Consider the following 24,117-nt stretch of genomic DNA (forward strand, 5'->3'; position numbering starts at 1 on the left):
TATCTTCATTATCAATTAAGCTACTACAAATTTGTCCCAAAGGACTTTATAAGGTCAGAAGCAAAAAGCAGTCAAATGATGATTAACAGTCATCTTAACTTCATCTTAAACAAACTATATCCTGTTATTCGTGTACTTCGTCCTCTTTACTAGGAATTGTTTAACTAACAGCAACAAAAACATGAGCACTTTGCAAGTTCTTGCATGAGCCACACACAATAATAGTACTGTTTTTCTCTGACAGGATTCGTTTAGTAACGGACCATGGCTTTTACACCTTCACATTCATTTCTCTCACTTTATCATCTCCCCCTTTATTGAGTTTGGGCTGTCACCTAAAATAAATGGACCATCATGGCCTTTGTTGTGCATGTTGCCATAGAAACACTGGCTGTATGACTCCAATAGACCACTAGCAATAACAACGGGGCAAAAGAGCAGTCCTAGTCACCATGATTACAGACACAACAATGGCAGGGCAGAGTTGGCACCTATTACTCCAAAGGAATAACCTTTTCTATACTAGGACCTTTTAAGATGGCAGCTAATGGTACATATGATTGAAGGAGGCTACTACGGAAAGCAGCCCTCTCATTAACCTTTGACATGGCATAAGCCTCGGTTAAAGATCAAATGTTTGTTCGGCCTCGTGGAATACAGATCGTAAATGTGTCTGCATTTCCTATTATAAGTTGACAGGTCCTTACAAATCTCAGAGGCTGAGACTTTTGTGTGAATTACCTCCTTGATTAAATGGCTCTGGATCAGCATACCAAAACATGCTTTGGTTGTGAGTTTGACAGGGATATAAAGCGGCACCAGTATAATAGCATTCATTAGTCATAACTTCTCTAGACAGAGAACTAGTGAGTTTAAATGCTAATATATATTCTCAGGGTATATATCTGTCAGCTTGCAGAACCTGTTGTAGCAGTAGAGACCCTTCTGCATGAAATGAGCTGACTCTAACCTGACTAATGTTCCCACACATTGCACTGTAAACTGCATTGATTTTCAGTAGGGGTTTTGCCCACCTTGTAGTCTTTGACTGAAGATGAGAGCAGGCAGCCAGCTGCAGTGCTGTGCAGAGTCGAGACAGGGTTTATTCACTGGTAGCGGGCAGCAAAGCTGAAGCTGATGTTTGTAAAGGCTGAAATAGTTTGTTGACTTTATGCTTCTATGAATTTATAACACTAAAACAGGTATATAATACATGATATTTTGGTTTGTCAGCATATATACCAATATATACAAAATAACATTATAATACAGACTCTATCTTGGTCTCTTGTGTTTGTTCATAGATTCTCCATATTTCTTGAATAGGTCTTCAGCCTTCCATCACAAATTTAGTTTGCTGAATACTGTTATTTAAGTTAAGTTTTCAATATAGAACACATATGGGTAGTATGTGAGATATTAGATCAAGATTTAGATGAGAAGAGTGACACCACTCTCATGTCTGTCCATTAAACCGACTGGAAACAAGAGGAAACCACCAGCCTAATGCTAGTGGTGCAAAGGTAACAGAATCCACCAGCACCTATGTGGCTCACCAATGGCACAAAAGCACCCTGGGAACCACATATTGTTAGTTTTCTACTCTTTATACTAAGCTAAGCTAACCTGCTGTTATATCCAACTTCATATTTAATATACAGACATGAGAGTGGTATTGATCTTCTCATCTAAATCTCAGCAAGAGCAGCAAACTATTACTTTAAGACGTTGGGTTTGGTTTATGTATACTTATGTATTTCATAGTGAGTGCTCTTTTAGGTCATGTACAAGATCAACCTGTTGTGATAAATGAAGCTTTACTGATTAGGAAGTGGTAAGTAAATGGTCCATTGGCTCTCCTGCTAATAAATTGAATTGATTCCCAGGGGAACACACAAGTGTAATTATCTGTGGATGAACACCAGTGGCCTTGTGTCTTGAGTTGGCCAGATGTCCTCAGAGAGTTGATCTTTGGCAAGCAGATTTGTTCAGCTCAGCCAGTATCGCTTCCTTCATCGGTACTGCAGCCTGGCTGGATGGAGCTGATGGTGGGCGCTGAGCGCCGAGCATGTGAGCTGCATGTAGAGAGAGAGGGAGAGAGTGGGAGATGAAAAGGGGAAGATAGAAAACAGTGAGAGGCATGCTGGAAGCTAGAGAGGTAGAGCACAAGATAAAGAGAGACTAGGAGGGAGGAAGGAGGACTGAGAGGGTGAAAAGGAGTTTGCATGTGTGTGAGCATGTGTCTGGCCAACCAATAGCAACAGGAAAGCTGGGGATGGAGAGAGTGAGTAAGGAAAGTGGAGAGAGGGAATTAGAGGATGCCACAGGGCAGCTGAAGGCAGGAAATGAGGGTTTGCAAAAACTGCTGTGTTGGACACAAGGGGGAAAGCGCATAGGTCGCTGGATGGCGAGCAGCTGAATGTGGAATCAGAGTGGAGAGCAACATGCTCATTTATGTAAAAATATGACCCATGCAGACTGCTACAGCTCTGTGTTGGTTTGTGTTAGTTATTTATCCGGTGTTTGAATCACATCATTACAAGTCAGACCTGAATGACAACAATTTATACAGTTTCCTTTTGAGGAGCTCTGCACAGGGCAGGGACCACAGGAAGAGTCATGGTTGTGTTTTTTTAATTCATTGTCAGGAGGACCCATCCACACCCACTGTCTGTCATGGCAGGATTGTGAGGTGAGGCTAATTTCAAGTCAGCCTGCAGTGTTGGATTTTACAGTGCCAGTTAATTACCTGCTACCCATCAAGCCCATGTCCAAAACTGCACATTTCAAAAACAGTTCAAAACCCGGTATTGATTGCCTCTATTTTGGCATCAATTTAACATACAGTATGTGTTCAATTCTTTAAACCTATGATATTTTTTAGCCACTTTGGAACACAAAGCACAAACACAAGCACAAAATTGCCATATAATTATCTTGACATGGCTAATGTGTTAGGAAGCAGTTCCTTAAACACCCAATAGAACAACATTAGTATTAATTTTTGAATGGTCTTTTTGGCTACTTGATGATTGTAAGTGTAATGTTCACTCTATTTTAGGTCTGTATTTGGTCTCCACCAACTCCTGAGGGAAGTATCTGGTTCTTTAGTTGCTAAATGCTCCACTATGTTCACCAGCCAGTCACTAACTTTGTCTCTAAGTTTGGGTGCTGGGTAGGTAGCGTACAGTGGGTTTATCAGAAATGTTTACTGAAAACTGCTGCTGGAAATGGGGTTGAAGTGACAAGAGCATTGAGCCAGAACAGAAAAGTTGTGGGCTGTAAAACCAAAACAGTTAGCTAAAAGAAGATAAAACACTCCGTAGACAGTGTTTCCTCTAGGATAGGACCTTTATGTTTTCTACACTTCTTTGCTAATGATTATTAGTGACAGAGCTTAGTAAACCTATGTATCTTTCCAACCCCAATGTCTGAACTCAGTCAGTCACCGCTGCACCCAATGAATATTTCACTGTCACATGCTAATTTTCATTGGCTTAGGATACTGCTTTTGTAGGCAAGTCGTCTGGTCTGCTTTCAGCTCCGCCAGTGGTCCACTGTAGGACTGCGCTGACTTTTTTCCAGCAGACAACATTGGTTCAGTGCAATGGCTGCGTCATCATCATTGTTGTTGTTTTATCAACCTCAGAGGCTGCTTGGGTTGAATTTTGTATTACTTTTTACAGTTCGCACACATCTATTTTTAGTCACAACTGTGAGTGAAACACTTGCAGTGTAGAGCTCTGCTTTCTCTTGTTGGTCCTCTCTGTCTTTTTCTCTTATTTCTCCTCTCTCTCTCTGGTCAGGCGCATAGACCACATCCCACCAGCTCGGGTCTGTGCGTGGATGCAAGGACGTGTCTCCACTTCCTGAATCCTTCGGTTCAAATTGAAAGCCCTCTGCAAAGTCGTATAATTGTGAATTCATGACAATCATAAGATACTGAAGCGGCAGCGTCAATGCAAACAACACTGGTAGAGCTGAGGGAAACTGCAGAGTTGGGTGATAAATCTCTGTGGGTTCTACACTTCAGTCAGCACTTTATACATAACCATCTGATCCATTGTGGATATAAAATTATTGATTATTGCAGTTTTAATCAGAAAAAAGAAAGACATTTTTCAATCTGTCCAAACAGGCAAAATTTTTGAAAAAAATACTGAAAAATGTCTGTGCACATGTATTGCAATTACTGAGAAATCCAAATTTATGTCTAAGACTTTTTTGTGTGTATCCTACAGTCTTATCATAATCCCAAGTAGGAAGAGAAGTGAGATTTATGGACATAGACTCATAGTGTCTCCTACTGAGAGATTGGCTATGCCCCTCACAGATCATTCATTATAATATACTGAATTGTAATATGATATTAGCTGCTTCCTCTGTGGTGTCTGAGTGGAAATGATACTCTCCCTGGTGGCCACAGTGCCAGTATTATTGCTGGCAGACTGGCTAATTGAATACAGAGTAGAGGAAGGCCACTCCAGTAGGTGTTGAAGTAGGAGTTCCTGAGAAGAAGAGCCCAATTTAAACTCACCTTTTCAATGGTTAGGTAGGTGTGATGGTTTTGTGAGGCACCAGGTTGCCTCTGGACTTAGTATGGGTAAAACTGAGTGGCTGTTACTGTTGGACTCCTCTCACCAAACCTTCCGGTACTATAATCCGTTATATGAATTGCTCCTTAAATCTACTTGTCTAGTGGCTTGTTTCGGGGGTTAACTGGGTGGATTTTTCCACTGGATTTTGCTCCATTTTAAAAACTAGATAACCGGGGGGAGTTTGAGCTTGTTAAAGATTTCCTCTTGCTTTCCTAGAACGTCAGCCAGGAAAGCACAAGATCCGAGCAAATCTACCGAGTCAATCAGACTGAAAGAGGAGACGGAACAAGAGTGAATTAAAAGGAGGGATTCCCATGTTGAGAGGGTGTGTGGTCCAAATAGGATTTGTTCAGCGAGGGACAAGGAACAAGGATTTGTTCCTCCCATGCAATGCTTCTGGATTGTGGTTGAGTTCTGCAGTTGCAGGCCAGTGGGTCATCATGGGAGGAGGAAGGGAAGACATTAATAGGGCATGTAATTCTGTGAGGACAGGAGCTTATCACAGTCGGGGAGGCTGAACCCTGCACAGTAAGCACAATAACCTCCACTGCCACCTTCTGGCCAATCAGGAAGGAGGAATTGCTCTCATGAAGATGCATTTCTGGTGGATGTTCTGTCAAGTTTCTAAATTATTTTTGCATTTTCAACCTTCGAAAATATTTTTTAATTACACTCTTTCTTTTAAATCTGGCTGGATTTTAAACCTTTTATTCTTGAAAAATAAGCATAAGTGTCACTTCTCAATGTAAAGTCTCAAGTACAGTATGTTTGTTTTTGACTGACACCTCATTTTAATTTCTGACACTGGTACAGAGAGGACACAATCTTAGGTGGTGCTAAGAGCTTTATTTCCTCTTTCCTTAAGCATGAAGTACTGCTTTTTTGGTGTATCTCCTCCTAAAATTATTATGCAGTTTTATTAAAATTCAAAGCCAGCATACCTGCTGTTACACTCTACAGCCCCATTTACAAGAGACTTCTAATTGTGGATGATTCTAACATAGTTGTTGATGTTGCAGCACCCTCTATGGCTTAGGCAGCGTATAATCTTTTAGATATTATTGACTTATTGTCTGCAAATCTGTTTCTCACATTACATATGGCCTCAACAATCTTCATAAATTAATGAAACCTCTATGTAGCCTGAGAGTCGAACCTTAGGGCAGGAGTGATCACTAAATCACTTGCTGCTGCTAGCATACTGCTGTGGTTATAGCTGAAGGCAACTCAAGTTCTTTTTATATTTTAGTGACTCAATCAAACTCATTCTGTACAAGTGATGGGGGACAAAAATTTGAGAATGGGAAATTACACACTCTCTCTAATCAGTTTTGCATATTCTTGTCTGTGTTGTCACTATCTGGTTACGCTCTGTGCACCTCTAGAAAGCGTGATGCTGCAGATCACTTAATGGTCAATCCAGCTCCTTCATGGCTTCTTACTGCTCGGTTAATAGCTTTTGCACAAAATGAATTACCAGCATTGATTTAAAGTAATTGCCCCCTTTTAAAAATAGGAAAAGTTAAACACAGACCCAAAGTCCCATGGAAAATGTAGATACAGTCTCAGTTAAAAGAAACCGTGGAAAGCCTACAATGATGAGATGGCAAGATGCTGCTCATGATGTCTGATGTCGTGGATCAGAGTATAATACATTCAAACATTTCCCTTTACTCACCAATAATTTCAGGTAATATGATGAATGCAGCTGCAGGTACAACAGGGCAGAATCAATACTCATTTCTATGGTATTGAATTGCTTGTGTCGGCCGTAATCACTGCTCCTCATGTTTGCAATCTAGCCACAGGGTATTTATTTGTCTCAGTATCACTGCAGCACACTAACCCAGATCTCTGGAGAGAGTGTCTATGTGTGTGTGTGTGTGTGTGTGTGTGTGTGTGTGTGTCCTTCACAGTCCTAGCATCAGCTTCTTTCTATCATGGCTGCCTTTGCCATTGTAAACACTGAGTAATTGGCCACACTGAGCAGTCTGGTGTTGTCATTTAGCTCCCTAACAAAAACCTGGCTGAAAAATCTTGTTAGATCCAAAAGCATCTGCATTTTATACTTAGATACTTGTAGTATTGTGTCAAATAAACCAAACAATATATGCAAAGTTTCTGTTATGATAAAATCCTCAATTTTCACTTTCAATTATGTATTTTGTGGATAAAATGAAATATATTCCTGTGGTTGCAACTTAAGTGGCCTGTTCTGTGTGTGGCTGTTATTTTGGCTAAATGTCAAAACAAAAATATGTAGCTTAATAGTTTTACACACAGTAGCCTACTGCTCTACTGTATTCATTGTTGCATACAATATTTACAATAAAAAATGTAATGTATTCCCTGCATTAGTGTTCTCATGAGGTTTATTATAGAAGCCTGCACGTTAGGGGTCTTTTCAGTTCAGCTCAAATCAGTAGAGTACAGTTAATATCAATTCTCTTTAATTCAGTATACTTCTTGATTTTTAGCCTTGAACTGAAGTTAAATATCCACCACTTAAATGTCAACTATTGGATGGATTGCCATAAGATTTGGTGCACGCATTCTTTCCCCCTCAGGATGATTTATTATAACTTTGGTCATCCCTTAACTCTTCATCCAGCACCATCATCATCACTTAAATACTTCAATTTGTCTATTCCCATCAGCCTCAGCTGTAATTTGTGTTTAGTGCAAATTAGCAAATGTTAGCATGCTAACATGCTAAACTAAGATGGAGAACATTGTAAACATTGTACCTGCTACTCGTCATTTGCTCAATTAAGCTACCTGCTTAACATCAGCATGTTAGCATTATCATTGTGTGCATGTTGGCAGTGCTGATGTTAGTATTTCACTGAATGCTCTGCTGTGTATGGCCTTTAGCCTCTTAGTCTTCAACACCAGTTTTTGAGAATCTAGATTGGCAGTGGAACTTGGCTGACAACAGGAACACAGCTCTACTGTTAAATTAAAGTCATTCAGTCTAAGAATAATTACACCGAGGAATAATTCTGGTTTATTACAACTTATGTTTTATTTTCATAGTCTTGTTTAATGCTGCACTGGAGTTCCTTAGCATGTTTTTCCAAATGTGAGGCGTATTTTTCCAGTCTACATTTGTCTCTTGGCTGCCTTTTTGGTGTGACTCTTGTTTAGCCCCATTTAGCTTGAACTTGAAGGCTGTACTCTCACATTTAGTCCTGTTGAGACATTTAACCACCAGTCCCAGTGTATTTCAGTCACATTACAGCAGGAGTCCTGCAAAGAGAATTATCACATTCATTGTGTTGACATAATGCTTGCTGGTGACCACAGGCCTGCCTCCTCTCTCCTCCGTGCTGCAGGGCTGTTATCACCGTACTCTGTAGCTGGAAACACAGGACGCTCATTGTTGTACGCCCCTCTGCTTGCGGCCAGGACTATTTTCTCTGCCCCCCATGATTTATGACAGGCGGAAAAAAACACCTTGTTATTTTTCTGTTTATGCTTGTTGGGCCTCCTAAAGTGTTGTTGTTTACTTCTCTCCTGTGCCTTGTATCTCATTATGAATGCTTTGTATCAACTGAAGACTACATTGTGTGCAGGTTTCAGTCTCATGAGTGTAATTCTCATTCTGCCCAATAGAGGGTATTCCTGTGCAAGGTTTGTGAAAGGATTGTTGGTCTTAGTTGGTGAAAGGTTTCTTTGTAGGTGCTGCTCTCCCACCTCCTGTTTTTTTTTTTGTCATGCTGGAAATGACTGAATACTTTAGCTCTGACATTATGTTTACCTATTGAAACCAATAGTTTTAAGATGCTTTGTGCTTGAACACAAGGCTTGCTGTTTTATGTGAGTCAGTCAAAGTACAGACAAATATCCGCTTTTTAATTCTCACTCAATTCTCAAGAATTACAGTGTTTTCAAAAAATAGTGTAAAATGGCACCCATTTTCCTTTTAAAACCAGTACATATGCAGTGTATTGATCACACCAACACCTTCATCTCAGTTAAGTGTTGTTACTGGACCTGCCCTGTCCTCTATTAGTGAGGTGAAAGGGCGTAAAAAAACATGAAGTCGGCCATTTTGTGGGTGAGTTTGGTGTTAAGTGATACCCAACCCCATATGCGACAAAGTCCATTTAAACATGTCAGCAGCTGCCTCGCATGAGGTCATAGTGCAAGAAGAGAGAGAGCAGAGGTCACTCCTTCATCAATTAAATACCCACCACTTAGCTCGCAGAGAACCAGGCGGAGCTTTTACTCATAATCTCACTGTTTTTTGGGGGAGTAAACAGTGTATATACCTTCCCTTCCCTCTCACCCACTTACTGCACATACACTACAGCAGTACACTCTAGCTAGCAAAGTGCACACATTCAAACATATTGCTGTAGAGTGCGTTCCCCAGGGTAATGAGGCAGAGAGAGTGCAAGGTGCTTACCTGTGTATGTCTGGATGAATTACAAGCACTCAACACTGACCAGTAACTATACTGTGTGTGTGTGTGTGTGTGTGTGTGTGTGTGTGTGTGTGTGTGTGTGTGTGTGTGTGTGTGTGTGGGAGGTGGGAGGAGGGGTTATGCCTTTTCTCAGGAAGAGACTATAGTTCAAAGCAAAAGGCCATGATTTGTCCAGATGTTTGGAAACAGCAGGCAGTTTGACATGTCACAGCATGAAAAGCACAGGTGTAATTAATAACATTATTAATCACTGCGTTGCATTTAAGTGAACCAGTTCCAGGACACTGATAGTGTGCAGGCTAGGTCACTGTCATGGCTTACTAGGACACTTAAATAGAACAAGTACATGATCCAGTAACTACTTTAACCTTCAAAAACCGACACAACATTCGCATGTCATCACATTTTATGGCCAATGTTTTAGCAAAGAGTTGCTCATTTACACATATAACAGTTACGGGACATTCCTTTTGTTTGTGTTTCTGGGACCCTGCTTATTCTAAGACCACTATTCATTCTCTTTTAGCACCGTTTTGGGTCTCTACCTACTCCTAAGGGAAATATCTGGCTCTTTAGCTACTCCAGTATGTTCACTAGCTACTCTCTCACTGTGTGTGTCCGCTATTTGGTGCACAGCAGTGTACAGTGGGGTTTTAGAGCCATTTTATTATACAATAACTCATATATACATACCAAACAGGTTTATATACCTTTTTTAAATAGAAGAACTGCAAACAGCCCTGTAGCTAAATTCTGTCATTCTCACCAGAGATTTTAAAGCTTTATTATTTTATGTCTTCTGTGATTCATGTTATTGTTTTCATTAAGTCTATTTGTCACCTGTTGGTTGGTTGTCTGGCTTTAGATGTATTGTTCTTGTATGCCAGTTGTGTTTGTGTTTTTGACTATGAATGCTTCCACATCTCTCTTGACATAGAGATCTTGTCATCAATCAGAGTACTTGACTAAATAAAGTCAATTAGAAAAGAGCAATCATTACTAAAACAAGTCTACCTGTGAATCAGGCCTATAGGCTCTGGATGAATGTTACAGTGTTAAGTTTTGTGTCAGGTTGGAGCCAGTGTAAAAAAAACAAAACACGACAGGTTAGTTGTTGAAGCCAATTTTCCTTCCCCTGCTAGCTTATAACTTTTGCGCAAAATCAGATCACCTAAAAATGATAGTTTAGAAAAACAGGTCAGTACTATCACCAAACAATGAGCTGTCTGAACTCCAGTGATTTAATATTGCACTCACTGAGAGGGGATAGAGGTGAAAACAGGCTGAGTAGTACTCCCTAATATTAAACTGACTTTAACATGTAAAACTGGTTTGAGAGCCATTTAAAACGTACAGTGGTCCTGAGGGGACAGATAAAAAAAAGAAAAAGAATGATCAAAGCAGCAGAGGTTGACTTATCCTGACTTTTGTTCCATAAGCTCCAAAAATCTTGGATCCTGCATTTCCCATAATGCAACTTAGTAGCGAAATACTAACCGCATCATATCGAGTTACCATAGTTATCAGTTTCAGACTTAAAAATAGCATTCATGACAGTATCCAAGTAGTAATTAAGACTGATTTTTATAAATGCTCTGATATGGCTGGCACGTAATAATGAAAAAGTGCCTTGAATTTAAACGAACAGCAATATTTCTGAGTGGGAACATCCAAGTTCTGAAAAACATGCTTGCACATAATCATTTAGGAAACAACATGGATGCCAGCAGTAACATCATTAGATCAATAGCCAATGATGTTAAAGCTCGAGTAGACTAGTGTGATAATATTAATCATTATAAATGTCTGTGCAAAAACTGTAACACTTGCAACATCACTATTTAAGATTTAAGTGGATGAAAAAACATTTTCAGCTAAAACCAAAAATAGAAATGACTCATACCAGTTCATGTTTAAATCATTGGATATTTGTATAAACGTTTATGCTTACATTTAAATTCTCTCGTCTGTGCATTTTTAAGAGCAGGAAATGTGCCTTATTGCACCTTTGCAATAATAACATAACCCCCATGACTCTTATTTGTGCTTCCTGTGTGTGTGTGTGTGTGTGTGTGTTTGCGTGCATGTGTGCACTTGTGCATGTGTGTGCACATGCGCTGGTTTACATCCAGTATCCACAGGCTATGTCATGCAGTTTGAATTGTAGTCCCTATAGGCTGGTATGCTCCATATAGAAGTCTGCAGCACAGACAATTAGCTGCCCAAAGGCAGACCTGAAGCTATCAGTATGTCAATCAATCTGTACACTGACTGCTCTAAATACACACAAACATTCACTCACTCGCACACAGTATACCATAGGACAAGCCACTTTGTGTGTATGTGATCGTGTCTGTTTCCACTTGGGGGCAGTGTTTTCTCTGCAGACAATGACAACAAGGCTGTAGACACAAAGAGCACAGTCACTGTTAAAGAAGCAGCATCTTGCGTCTGTCTTGGCGCACATACACACACACACACACACACACACACACACACACACACAATCTGCTGTATAAGAATTTACCTACTTGTCTGTATGATTGTGCTTGGCTGTGACTTCTGTCTGTGGCTTCATTTGTGTGTTGAGTGCACTGTAGACATATAGCAATTTTCAGTGGGACCTGTGTATGTGTGTGTGTGTGTGTGTGTGTGTGTGTGCGTGTGTGTGCGTGTGTTTGCCTTCATAAACCCCTTCTCTCTCCCCCAGCATCCACCAGCCAGTGAGGAGAAGTAGGCCGCTTAAAGATAGCTCCCGGCAGCCTCAATACTGGCTCCCAAAATATATCTGCTCATGAGAGTCATCTTCTCTCTCCCTCCCCCTCTTTCTTATTCTTCTTTTGCTCCTTCTCCTTTGGAAAATAGAACAGGAATCAGCCTTTGAATTTGCAAATTGATACCCTGGGTAAAATAACCTGAGGCTTGTGTGTGTGTGTGTGTGTGTGTGTGTGTGTGTGTGTGTGTGAGTGTGTGAGTGTGTTTGTGTGTGTACCTGTACGCATGTGTGCATGTTTTGTTTCCTTCACGTGGATGAGCTTCTCCGTTTTGGGGGTCTTAAGTCTCGCTTGGTTTATCCCCATAGAAGGGTGACATCAGGATTGTACCATCGCACCCATTTAAATTGGGGGGGTTCATTGAGGAGCTTTGTCACCCATGACTTCCCCTGTGCTCTGACATGCAGGATGAAATAAAAAAAAAATAATTGGACTGTGCAAAATAAGGGTGCACTAAATAGAATTTTTCTTTCCAAATACTGATTCTGAAGCATCAACTCTGGATATCTGCTGATACCGAGTACTGAACCGATACCAGTTCAACCTTTTCCCCAGATTTTTGTTTTGTACACTTCAAAAAATTGAAATCTGGGGATAATTTTTATGTCCAACCAAATGCAAATCTTTTCTAGACATGTACAAAATAAAATTTGTCATGCAGATTTATTAGACAGGTTATTTTCCTTTTGACCCTAATTTGAGCCCATAAGATCAGTTCTCCCAGCAAGAGTCCTTGTTGCCTTATTAGTGTATGTAGATGTGTTTGTCTTACTGATGAATTAACGATTTGTCAGGGTGTTTTTCTTCCCCTGAATTTCATCCAGTTTGTTCCACAATAGGCTCCAGTCCCCCCCTACAACTCCCGTGACCCTGGCAAAACTGGATATGGAAAAATAAATGAATACGAGTCGAGTGCTTCCTCGAATATTAGCTCAATATTCCTTTTGCAGCCTGGATGTGCTGAGACCCAGTGTGTACTTTACCCCCCATTGGCCCACATTCACAGAGAATGAGGACAAATAGTTTGGCTCAGAGACATGTGTGCCTAATGTAGTCCTTTTATGTTGGAAAGTGGAACTATATGGAGATAGGAGCGAAAGAGGATCATTGTGTTTCTGTTTTCTGTCTGGCTCTGTCTCTCAGGCATGTCTCATGCCCCTGATATCTGTAAGATATGGCCAGAGTGTTCATACTAATACCACAAATTTATTTGTCCGCGCTTAAGAGCTTGGTCATAATTCAATATTATTATTTGTTTTTTTTCGTTTTTTTTTGTTGTTGTTTTTTTTGTGGAATTGTGTTATGATCTTATCTTGTTATTGTTTTACAAAATGAATGATTTCAACTGATTTGTAATTTAGAAAAACAGAATGAGTGATTGAGTTTTTGTTGAAATGCGTAATGCATAACAATGCTACACAGTTGCATGAAACATAACGTCTGATTTTATCTGAAATATTGTGTGATTTGGATAAACTTATGTTTTAAATTCTATGAATTGTAAAGTTGACATTGTAATCAGTTCTCTGGCTATTCAACTAAGAAACAAATTATAGATAAAATAAGACATAGACTAAGAGTCTACTGAGGTCTTGATGGGTCTACCCAAATCCTAGGACCTGCACCCCATATGGGTTTGGATCAATTTTTCTACTGTGGGTCCTGGGTGTGTTTAACAACATGTGTAATACTATAGTCATATCATTCCATGCTAGCAGCTCTATGAGGCTGCACTTATGCACAATGATGCTTTGACCTAAATTGTAGCCTCAGCAGGCTAGCCTTAGCTGCTCTCGATGACAATTCTAACATGCTGATGTTAAGCAGGTACCTGAATCTAGCATGTTAGCATGCTAAGATTAGCTAATTAGCAGAAACCACAAAGTACAACTGAGGTTGATGGGAACATCATTACTTTTGAGCCGATGTGGCATTATATATGAATTTATCCTGTGGGAAACTTTAATTTATGAACTAAGTTTCATGGCAGTCCATCCAGTAGTTTTTGAGATATTTCACTAAAAATTAAAAATGCCAACCTCAGGCACTAGAGGAAAGGTCAGGAGATCATCAAAGTTAGTAGAATTTATCATCTGGGCCCCATGATTGTCTATAGAATTTACTATGTTAACTATATGAACTATTTTCATGGCAGTCCATCCAAAAGTTGCTGAAATATGTCAGTGTGGACCAAAGTGGTGGAAAAACAGAATAACTCACAAACCTGACATTTCTATCTATAGAGCCATGATAGGAGCGCCTGTTTTTGGTTTATCCAGTGAATTAAATACCTGACAAAACAGGATACTTAATCTCTCTGATGGAAAATCTAGCAAATCCAATATTGCCATAAAACAGCCATACCTATTAATTTGCATTGACCTAAAACACACAGAGATATTAAAGGGGTAGCTGCCTCGTCATAAACCGTAAAGATTTCTTCTGGTAGACAAATCTCTATCGTCTCACAGTATATATCCCCCAGCCCTGCCTCCTTTCATTAATCCCTACCTTTCCTACTTAAATCTATCAGTATGAAACAGTCTAATTTCAGTAACTGCTGAGAGGTATCTTAGAGAAGAATCTGTTCACACTATAAACGTGTTGTACTGCATGCATGTCTCCTACAACCCCTTGGATTACTAGTCAGTCACATTAACCTCAGGATGCCCCTTCAACCCCCACTGTGCATTTTCACACGCGCACTCACACACATATACATGCGCACAACATACATCCGCACACCCACACGCCAATATTGAGGTCAGATTGAGAAATAGAGACAGACCCCCCATCATGGCACACCCTCTGGCTACCTCTCTGTGAGCTGTTCACTCATGTAGAAGCAGACCCATCTGCCCAGAGAGATGGCGAGAAATCTGAGCCAGACTGGGATGGAGGCAGAAAGGGATAAGACACACATACGGTGGCAATGGCATCCAAAAAAGACAGAGGTGGAAATGGGGTTTAGAGAAAAGGAGGGAGGATGCGAGAGAGAGAGAAAAAAGGAGAAGAGGGGGGGGGGGGCGTAAGGCAGATCTGTGCGGCGTTGCCCTGAGATACAGGATGTCGTAATAAGGCAATTGGGAGAGAGAGCGAGAGAGACAGAAAGCGAGAGGAAGAGAGAGAGAGAGAGGGAGGGAGGGACTAATTCATAGGGGGGGGGGAAAGGGGGAGGAGAGTGCACCTCAAGGAGAAAAATAATTCATTTTCCTGTTGCTGTGACGAGCTGACACCCCTCTGCCTGCTCAGAAAGTGGTACGCTCCAGCTTGCTCTGGGCTCTGTTGTTGTGCAGAGCTGCAGAAGGCCTGATAGAGCCAGCTAGACAGAGAGAGAAGGAAGGGAGAGATACAGAGACAGAGACACTGTGGGTCCAGAGCTTGTGTTTTCATTTCATCACCCAGTTCAACCAGCGACACCAGAGAGGAAGGGGACAAAGGGAAGAGGAGGACAAACAGGAACTTCAGTGACAGGGAAAGTGAAAGACAGGCAAGGTGAAGGAGGAGAAGGAAGGAAGGAAAGGGAGGGAGGAAGGAAGGAGGCTGGGGCATGAGGAGGGGCGCCTGACTGACATTGCTGCTCTTGCTATCAGCTCACACACACACACACACACACACACACACACACATACACACACACAAACCAACGTAGGTAGACACACGCACACACACACTCTGCTGGATTGTGCACTGCACAGTTGCTGCTCTTTTTTTAATTCCTTTGCGGAGACTTGTCCTCCATCCTTTCTTCTCCTCTGAGCGAGAGGACAAGAGAGACACAGAGAGAGGAGGAGGAGGAGGGAAAGGACGAGGAGGAGGAGAAGAAGGAGGAGGGGAGGCAGTAACCCTCTCCTCTCCTTTACTCAGACACAGCAGAGAGAGATAGGGAGAGAAGAGTAAAAAAAAAAAAGAGAAGGAAGCTTTCTGTTCTATTTCGCCGTCTCCTGTGGTCCCTTGGCCAGCGAGCGGCTAACAGGCACCGCTCATGTCCGTGAACTCGGAGAAATCCTCGTCCCCCGAAAGGTAACACCTCCTTCTCCTCCTTCCCTTGCTCCTTATCATTTCATCCCCATATGTCTGTGTGCATGTCCATCTGTCTGTCTGTTATTTTGCCCTCTCCCACCCCAACCCTCTCCGACCACCAGCCCCCATCAGCACCTCCATGTTTTGTGTCTCTTTCTGTTTCTGTTTCTGTCTGTGTGTCATGAGCTGGTTTCTTCTATTGTCTGGGTCACAGCAGTCTGACTGTAGCAAGGAAAGAAAACGCAGTGGTTCATTGTTGCATGGTGCTGTAATGTTTCAGTTGGCAGCTGAAACAGGACGTTAGACATACCAGCATATACAGTACAGCACACTTAAACATCATCTTTAAAGCTTATCTCCTTCACACACCTCTACGCAGACACACACTCGAACTGCTGCTGCCTTCTGAGGCTGCAACATCTCCTATGACAACAATAACAAGCACACACACACGCACACACACACAGAAAAACACACAGAAAAACACACACCAAACACACACCATCTCTTTATGGCAGTGATGCACAGAGCTTACACAGCAAGAGTGTCAACACACGTCAACATGCACAGCCAGCAGCAGCAGCAGCAGCAGCAGCAGCAGCAGCAGCAGCAGTAGTGCATCTCAGCAGCGATGCAAGACAACAGCTCACCACATGACGCACCTCAGTCAGTGCATAGCATTACTGAACAATGGCACCTCTGAAGGCCATGCAACTTCTACATAACACACAGACGCACATTTTGACCACGTTCATCACATCATAGATTTACATATCAGGAAACATCCACTTTACAGCATGAATAGCAACGTCACAAGGCATTACCAGTCACGTGGCGCACTGTGGCTAATGGAAAATACATACAGACAAAGACACATGCACACACCACGTCACAGCAGAATATCTCACAATACATGACGAGCACATGCATCAAGGCTAACCATGCTTCAGAAGCTATTTCAGACCGATTCCACCTTTGTTGCTCAGCAGAGATAATGACCTCTTTAATAATTTGTACCTGAAAATGCCTAATTAGACCCATATAGATTGACAGGATCAAAGTAAACACAGTATTTCATGTCGTACAGGGTTGCTTAGTTGGTCCTGATTCAAAAAAAGATATCTGTTGTTTTAAGGTTGTATAGTTCTGAGAGTCATTTCAGCTGTAACTTCTGTAATTAAGGAGGGAAAGTTTGTTTTTGAGGTTGAAAAACAGAAAAAGAGTGGAGTGGAGAAATGTTTGAGAACAAAGGCCCCGTTGTTGGTAGTTTCCATCTCTGCTACAAGCAGCGAATCTAAAAGCGAATCAGTCAAAGTCGTGACGTGTGTCCAAACCTTTTTACTGCATGTATAAGATCCCATATCCATTCACATCTCTTCAGGCCAAGCCCACATTCCTGTTTCGGTTTGCAAATGCGGAAAGAGCTCGATTTGACGGGTGCTGGAGGGTGAGGAGCAGGCAGACTGGATGACTCAGGTAGCCACTGATGCTGTGCCAAGTACGATCAGGCAGAGCCGCTGCCATCCACACAACCTAGCGCCAGGCCCCAGACTGGCACACTCAAACACACAGCGCAGTGGGCACACAAATAGGCAGAAGTAAATGGGCACTAACAATATCAGGCGTTATTACATGGGCAGTTGGGCACAGAGGAGAGCGGCGTCACAGTGGCAGTTTTGGATGAACATGAAGTGAAGTTTAATTTGGAGTAAGAGGCAGTGGCACAAGTACACACACAGACTGTCATGCTTATATTTTTAGCATCTAGACAAAGAAAACAGCTTTCTCAATCTCAGAGACGCATAAATACAGAGTATCGCCTTGCATCTCTGGTGCGGTGAGGTTTGTGGATTTCATCACTCGGCAAGTTTTCCCCTTTCCCTCTGTTGTTTGGGTCACAGCCGTCTGACTGTAATTAAGAATAATGCAGCAGTCCCTTGTTGCATGGCAGGTAACAACAAAGAGCTACACTCGTGCACACACTGCTGCCCTCTTTAACGGCTGCAGCATCTCATATGACAACAGAAACAATGCATGTGACTACACGCTTTCTCCATTTACAGTCGACCGGTCTGGGAGAAGCTTGACAGATAGTGTCAGCATAACTAGTCATGAAGTTTAATCTTCTTATCTCTCTGAATTAATTCATATACTGTATACCTAACTAACGTTATCAGTTATGAACCTCACGAGTAGACTAGCTGCTAATTCCCATGTGCTCAAAGCTGCGTTTGAAAGCCACAAGCTGCACCAAAGATCAGAGAGGATTCGGGAGCTTTGTGAGTGTGACATAGACAGCTGGGATGCCTTTTGGACTGGGTGCATGCAGATACAAAAATAAATAAATAAATAAAGGAAAATAGCGACTTAATTATACTAATTCATCTACATAAGTGGGCAGCTCAAGAAAGAGCTTGATATGGCAGGAAATATGTCAGAAAGATCAGTATTATTCAGATGCAAGGACAGTGTTGTGTTGATCAGTGAGTCATCGGGTATTTTGACATTTGGTGCTTCCAGCTTCTCAAATGTGACGATTTGTTGCTTTTCTCTGTTTGATATCATTGTAATTTAAACATTGGCTTTTGGTTTTTGTGCTGTTGATCGCACAAAAAAACAAGCAGCTTGGAGATGTCACCTCAGGCTGTTTCGATGGGCTTTTTTTTGAAAGACAATTGATAGATTTATTGATAATGTAAATAATTAGTTGCATCCCTAATACAGATAATGGTTATTATTATCTAATCTAGACATTATTTTTATGTTTCACATAAAGTAGCGTGAACTGATTTGGAAGTTGGGCCTAATTTTTAGTTTTATCAGCAGTTTATATTTGAGTGTAGATTGGACGTCAGAGTCTATATCGGGCCTGCCTTTTTGGGACAGATCAGCACAATATCTCTGTCTGCAACACCATCTGGGCCCCAGGTGCCATGCACACACACACACACACACACACACACACACACACAGAGCTCTGGAGTGCATCATTTTGGATGTGCAGTAACATGTTTGTGAACAATAAGGCAGAATGGATTAGATAGGTGATGAGCGTTAAACCAAATGGATGGACAAGTTGGACCTGAAAAGAGCAAGAGGCGGCACTGTGACAAATTTCTCTTGGGAAGACGATCCCTGTTGTGTAACTTGGCACTTGAGGCATGGTGGAGATGGAGATGGATGGAGTGTTTGTGTGTGTGTGTGTGCGCTTGTGTGTGTGTGTGTGTGTGTGTGTGTGTGTTTATATGTGCGTAAAGGATATGCAAGTGTTTTGACATCCTCGTTGCGTGTGAGCAGCTTACAGCTTCTTTCTGCAGGGTGACAGCACGTCGGTTTAGGTCATAAGTGACGCTGTTGGGTGGAGGGCTTATGCCCTTTGAGGATACTTTCTTTAAGGATTAAACAAAAGTTGAATAAATGAACATCCAGAGGTCAAGGGTTTACTGGCTTTTTTGCAAAGCTGACTTGGAGGCAGGAGCACTAAGAGGTGTTGGGTAAACCTCTCTTTGATGCTGATTACCTAACCTTCAGTCAGTGTGTGTTCTGTCAAGCGATGCCTGTGTGTGTGTGTGTGTGTGTGTGTGTGTGTGTGTGTGTGTGTGTGTGTGTGTGCGTGTGTGCGTGTGTGTTTAAATGATGCAGTACTTAGGTGAGCTGTTGAAAATGCCACATCCACTTCAAACTTTGTAGATACCAAGGATAACTTAAAAGATACGGTTATCTTAAGCAAAAGATGACACGTGGCTTTAATGTCTTAAATTAACATGTAATCCGTGTACAGGATTCCAGCGTTCTCGTATGTGTGTGCTTGCGGTTCTGCAGGTGTGAGCGTGCACCTGTACCACGTAGGTGTGACTTGTTGATGGATGATTTTTATTTTGATTACTGGAGCTGCCACTCTTTCACGGACAGAGAAAAGGAAGAAGAGAGGAAGGGGGAGCAAAGAGGAAGAGAAGGAGAGAGAAAGGGCACAAGTGAGAGGGAAGGTGGGAGGTAAAAAAAAAGAGAAAAAAGAAATAGAGAGATAGAGAGCAACATAGACACCACACACACACACACACACACACACACACACACACACACACACCCACACACACACAAACATACACAGCTGTTACCAACAGGACCTAAAATTTCCAGGTCATCTCCTCTTTCATCAATTTGACACCAGTTGAAACACAGGTTACTGGACACATCCAAATACTCTGATGAAGCCTCCTTCCGTCCGCCTCCTTGAGCATCACTAACTGCTCTATTAATTAATCTGATGATATTTTTCTTGATTGTTTGGTCTATGAAATGTCAAAATTAGGTGTTTAAATAATGTCCATTACAGTTCTCAAGAGTTCAAGGTTTCTTCTATCAGACCAACCATCAAAAACCCAAAGATGTGACAATGAGGTTACACAGAGCAAAGTAAAAAATCCTCACATTGGACCAGCTGGAATCACAGAATGTGTTTTGCTAAATAAATGACTGAAACATAATGAAAATCATTTCAGATTAGTTTTCTGTGACAGAGCAGTAAGAAGCCATGGAGGAAATTATTTTTGAACTGCATCAGGTTTCATAGTGGTGGGCATGTAATACTAAATACAACATAAAGAGCTGTAGAGATTAGCTGGTTCACTATAAGCTGATCAACAAAGAACTAATCAGCAACTCTCTTTTGGTGATCAAGTAATACTTAAAGCCAAATATGAAAAAATATGATCTTATAATAATCTAATTTATTTCAATAATCACGAAGCCACAACAAAACAGAGGGAGATTTAACAAAAGGAGAAGATAAAAGGGGAACATATAGATGACAGAGAGCAGGAGAGGATGCAGCATGAAGTGTTGGAATGTGTCCAGTCAGTCAGTAAGCCAGGCCGATGCAGCAGACAACATCACATCCAGCAGCCATCACATTCACACAGTATATGGAGCTTCGACTGGCCTATATGGTCTCCACCATCTTCTCTGGTCTGACCCACATCGCCATGGACACATACAGGGCACACAAACACACACACACACACACACACACACACACACACACACACACACACGAGCAGCCCCAGCCATGCCACGACATGACAATAGCTAATGAAGCGTGGCAGGGAGCTAGCTAGCAAAGCAACCAGCCTGCCCTGCCTGTCTGGTTTCCTGTCCTCCATTATCCCCACCATCCCACTCACCCCCCTGTTAGGTCTGGAAAGAAACAGATGATTGCCTTTCTTGCTTCCTATCTTTTTTCTTTTGTTTGGGCTCCAATCTCCATCTGGGACAGATGGAGAAGGAGACATTCTCATGCATGCTCCCATCCCTTCTATGCCTCTGAGGGATTAGAGTTATGTAGCAATGGTAAATAAAAAGTGTGTGTGTGTGTGTGTGTGTGTGTGTGTGTGTGTGTGTGTGTGTGTGTGTGTGTGTGTGTGTGTGTGTGTGTGTGGTTGAAGCGGACCTGAAAATTTTCAGGCCATGCAAACAAGTCTAACCTGACTGTAAAGCACAACAGCCTCACTGTGTAACCACAAAATAACGCTGAGAATTTCCACCCTGCTAAATGATATCCTATGTGGCTAGACACCTCACAAGTACTGTGTTGAAGGCAATCGCCATGGCGATACCTCCGTGCCCAAGGAATGGGTCATGTGAGCCGGACCCAGGCACCTAATCTGCCGTGAGTGCTTCAGCAGAGTTATGGTGTCAATGAGTGTAGTATGGGGTCAAAGATCATGCAGTGGTATCAGTAGATACACAGTACATGAGAATGGATGAAAGATCCATACAGTGAAGGATGATACTGTTAAAGTGGGATGAAACTGAAATGACTTTCTCATGACTGAAGACAATCCTCTTTTTTAGTAGTATAACTGTCCCATATCATGTGCTGCAGCTCTGTGAAGTTGTAGTTAGGCACAGTGGTGCTTTGGGCTAAGTGGCAGCAGTATGCTAACATGCTGATATTTAGCAAGTCAATTGTTTACCATGTTCATCAGCTTGCTGTAGTGTGTTACCATGCTTGTATTTGCTCATTAGCACTGAAGTTCAGCTGAGGCTGATGTGAATGTCATTAGCTTTGCAGGTGTTTGGTCATAAACCGAAGTCTGATGATCACCACAGTCTGTACGATTCCCTCTGAGAAAGACATGCACCAAGCCTCATGGCAATCCGTTCAAAAGTGGTTCAACTCAAAACTATAAATGTCAAACTCATGGTAGTATTGTCTGGGAACCACAAATGTCTATGGAAAATTGTGTGTCAATCCTGTCCAGTAGATTTTGAGATATTTCACAGGATAAGTGATCTTATCTTAGATCTGCTGGACGTGCAACACAAAAAGTCAGATTCACCAAAGTCATTGGGATTCATCCTCTGAGGACCATGAATGTCTTTGCCAAATTTCATGGCAACCCTTCCAGTAGTTGTGCAGATAATTCAGTCTGGACCAGAGTTGTGGACCGACAGACTGACATTTCCATCTCTAGAGCTATGTCACTGGCATGGCTAACAGTCTTTGTAGTTTGTTTTTTTTTGTCAAAGTTTGGACATTGATATGGTGCTATTTACCTTGGCTTCATGCACCTACATCACTATGACAGCACTTCCTGACAAGCCTGGATTCAACAGCACAAACCCTTTCATGTGTATCTATCCCATTAACAGTGTCACTGCATTCCACTCTGAAAATATCCAGCTGGTTTTTGTAAAAGCTTTCACCAAATTACCAGTAAGTCAATATGACGAGCAGCAAGAACGCTTATCATTTCATTGGGTTCGCTTTTGTGTGTGTTTGTGTCCAGCTCTCAGTGTTCCTGTTGACTCTGTATGTTTACATGTACAGCATTCTTTCAGTCATTCGTGTGCTGCTGCTCTCCCCTCCTTTCTATCTTTTCATCTCTTCGCTATCTCCTTCTCTTTCCTTCTTTATTCTCTCTTCTTATCTTCTCCCTCTGTCATCTGGTGTCAGTTCCATTTGCGAGGTTTTTAGTTTCTCTGTGGGAACCAGATCTCAGGCGAAGTTTTGCAGCCAGTTTCAGTATTGGTCAAGTTTGTCATTGTACCACAGTTGCCAAATGAATCTTGATTTTAGAAATGGAAACAACATGCACCATTAGTGCAACATTGAGCAGATTAGAAATTCATAATAAATTAACTGTAATCCATTTTAAAGGTTTGCTTTATTTTATTACACACATTTTCTATTGGGCAAAGCAAAAAATTCTTGCACTGGGCTTCTCTGTATATATGAAATTACATTTTTGCATTGTTAGTATAGTGTTAGCCACCAGCTGTGCTCCTAAGGCTACTAATTCTAGCCATGCTAATAATAGACTGGGTTGCTATTACGCAACAGAAGCTTGTTGAAGGAAAAAAATTGAGGAAAACATTCTCCTTAAGTTTTCCTATCTTACTGTATAATGCCTTTAGCTGCAGTATGGATATTTAGCATGCAGCTAGGGTCTTTCTCTCTCATTATTTAACAGCTATCTGCCATCAGCGTATGAGTCTTTCTGGATTTGACTTTACTGCTACGACACTGTGCAAGTTATACTCGGCAGAAACGGGGAAATTGAGGAAGAGTGAGAGAAGGGGGGGGGGTTGAGATTTTTTGGTGGAGACAATCGGAGGAACGTGGTACGTCGATAGCCCTGGGAAAGAGATGATCCCTCAGAGGAATTTAGAAAGAGACGATAAAGCCAAAGGAAGAATGCTGGAGAGAGAAAGACAAAGACCAAGATAGAGACATAGAGAGCAAAGAACAGGAAAGGACAGCAGAAAACCTCAGGAGAGAGAGCTGGTGGCGGCTAGAGAGCCTCAGAGAGAGAGATAAAAAGCAGAAGGGGAAGGAGAGGAGGGAAAGTGAGAGAAGATGGAGGGAGAAGATAGATGGCTCTCTGCAGACTTGCGCAGCGTGTTGGGTAATGCTAGGTCACCGGGGGACTAATCTGTACTGATGCTGCAGCGCTGAAGCAGTGGAATGATAATGGCCTGTTTGTGTTTGTGTGTGCATGGGGAGGTATGTGTTTGTTTGTGCGGCTTTGCATACGCAAGGTAACGCTCTTTGTCAGTCACACACACAAACACACATACTCGCACATACAGTGTAACCCCCCTCATCAACGCCTTATGCCCTGTAGGACTGAGTCACTTGTCTGCTGCATAACTGAGAACAGTATTCGTCTGTTGTGTCTGAGAACACTGCTCAGCTGTTGTTTCTCTTCCTGCAGCACGGTCAAAGACAGGGTTTTTTTTTTGTTGTTTTTTTTTTAGTCTGTCCACTTCAGCCCTGGGTGGGTTGGGT

The 24,117-nt window shown here is 41.8% G+C and overlaps 1 protein-coding gene across 6 annotated transcripts in view; it reads left to right on the forward strand.

Moving 5' to 3' along the window:
- The window catches only part of srpk2 (SRSF protein kinase 2), a 70,933-nt gene that overhangs the window by 5,793 nt on the left and 41,023 nt on the right, over positions 1-24,117 (forward strand). Inside the window, exon 1 of one of the 6 annotated variants that reach the window (XM_087172291.1) lies at positions 15,102-15,824. The exons of the other annotated variants lie outside the window; for them this stretch is intronic. Within the exon in view, the coding sequence (XP_087028417.1) occupies positions 15,787-15,824 (38 nt within the window). The 5' untranslated portion in view covers positions 15,102-15,786. Of the gene's footprint in view, positions 1-15,101; positions 15,825-24,117 lie in introns of those variants that run through there. 6 annotated transcript variants of the gene reach the window in all.

The sequence above is a fragment of the Seriola lalandi genome, unplaced genomic scaffold (genome assembly GCF_002814215.2).
Source record: "Seriola lalandi dorsalis isolate HSWRI2012SDOR001 ecotype SW California unplaced genomic scaffold, Sedor1 jcf7180002052274, whole genome shotgun sequence".
Lineage (NCBI taxonomy): Eukaryota > Metazoa > Chordata > Actinopteri > Carangiformes > Carangidae > Seriola > Seriola lalandi.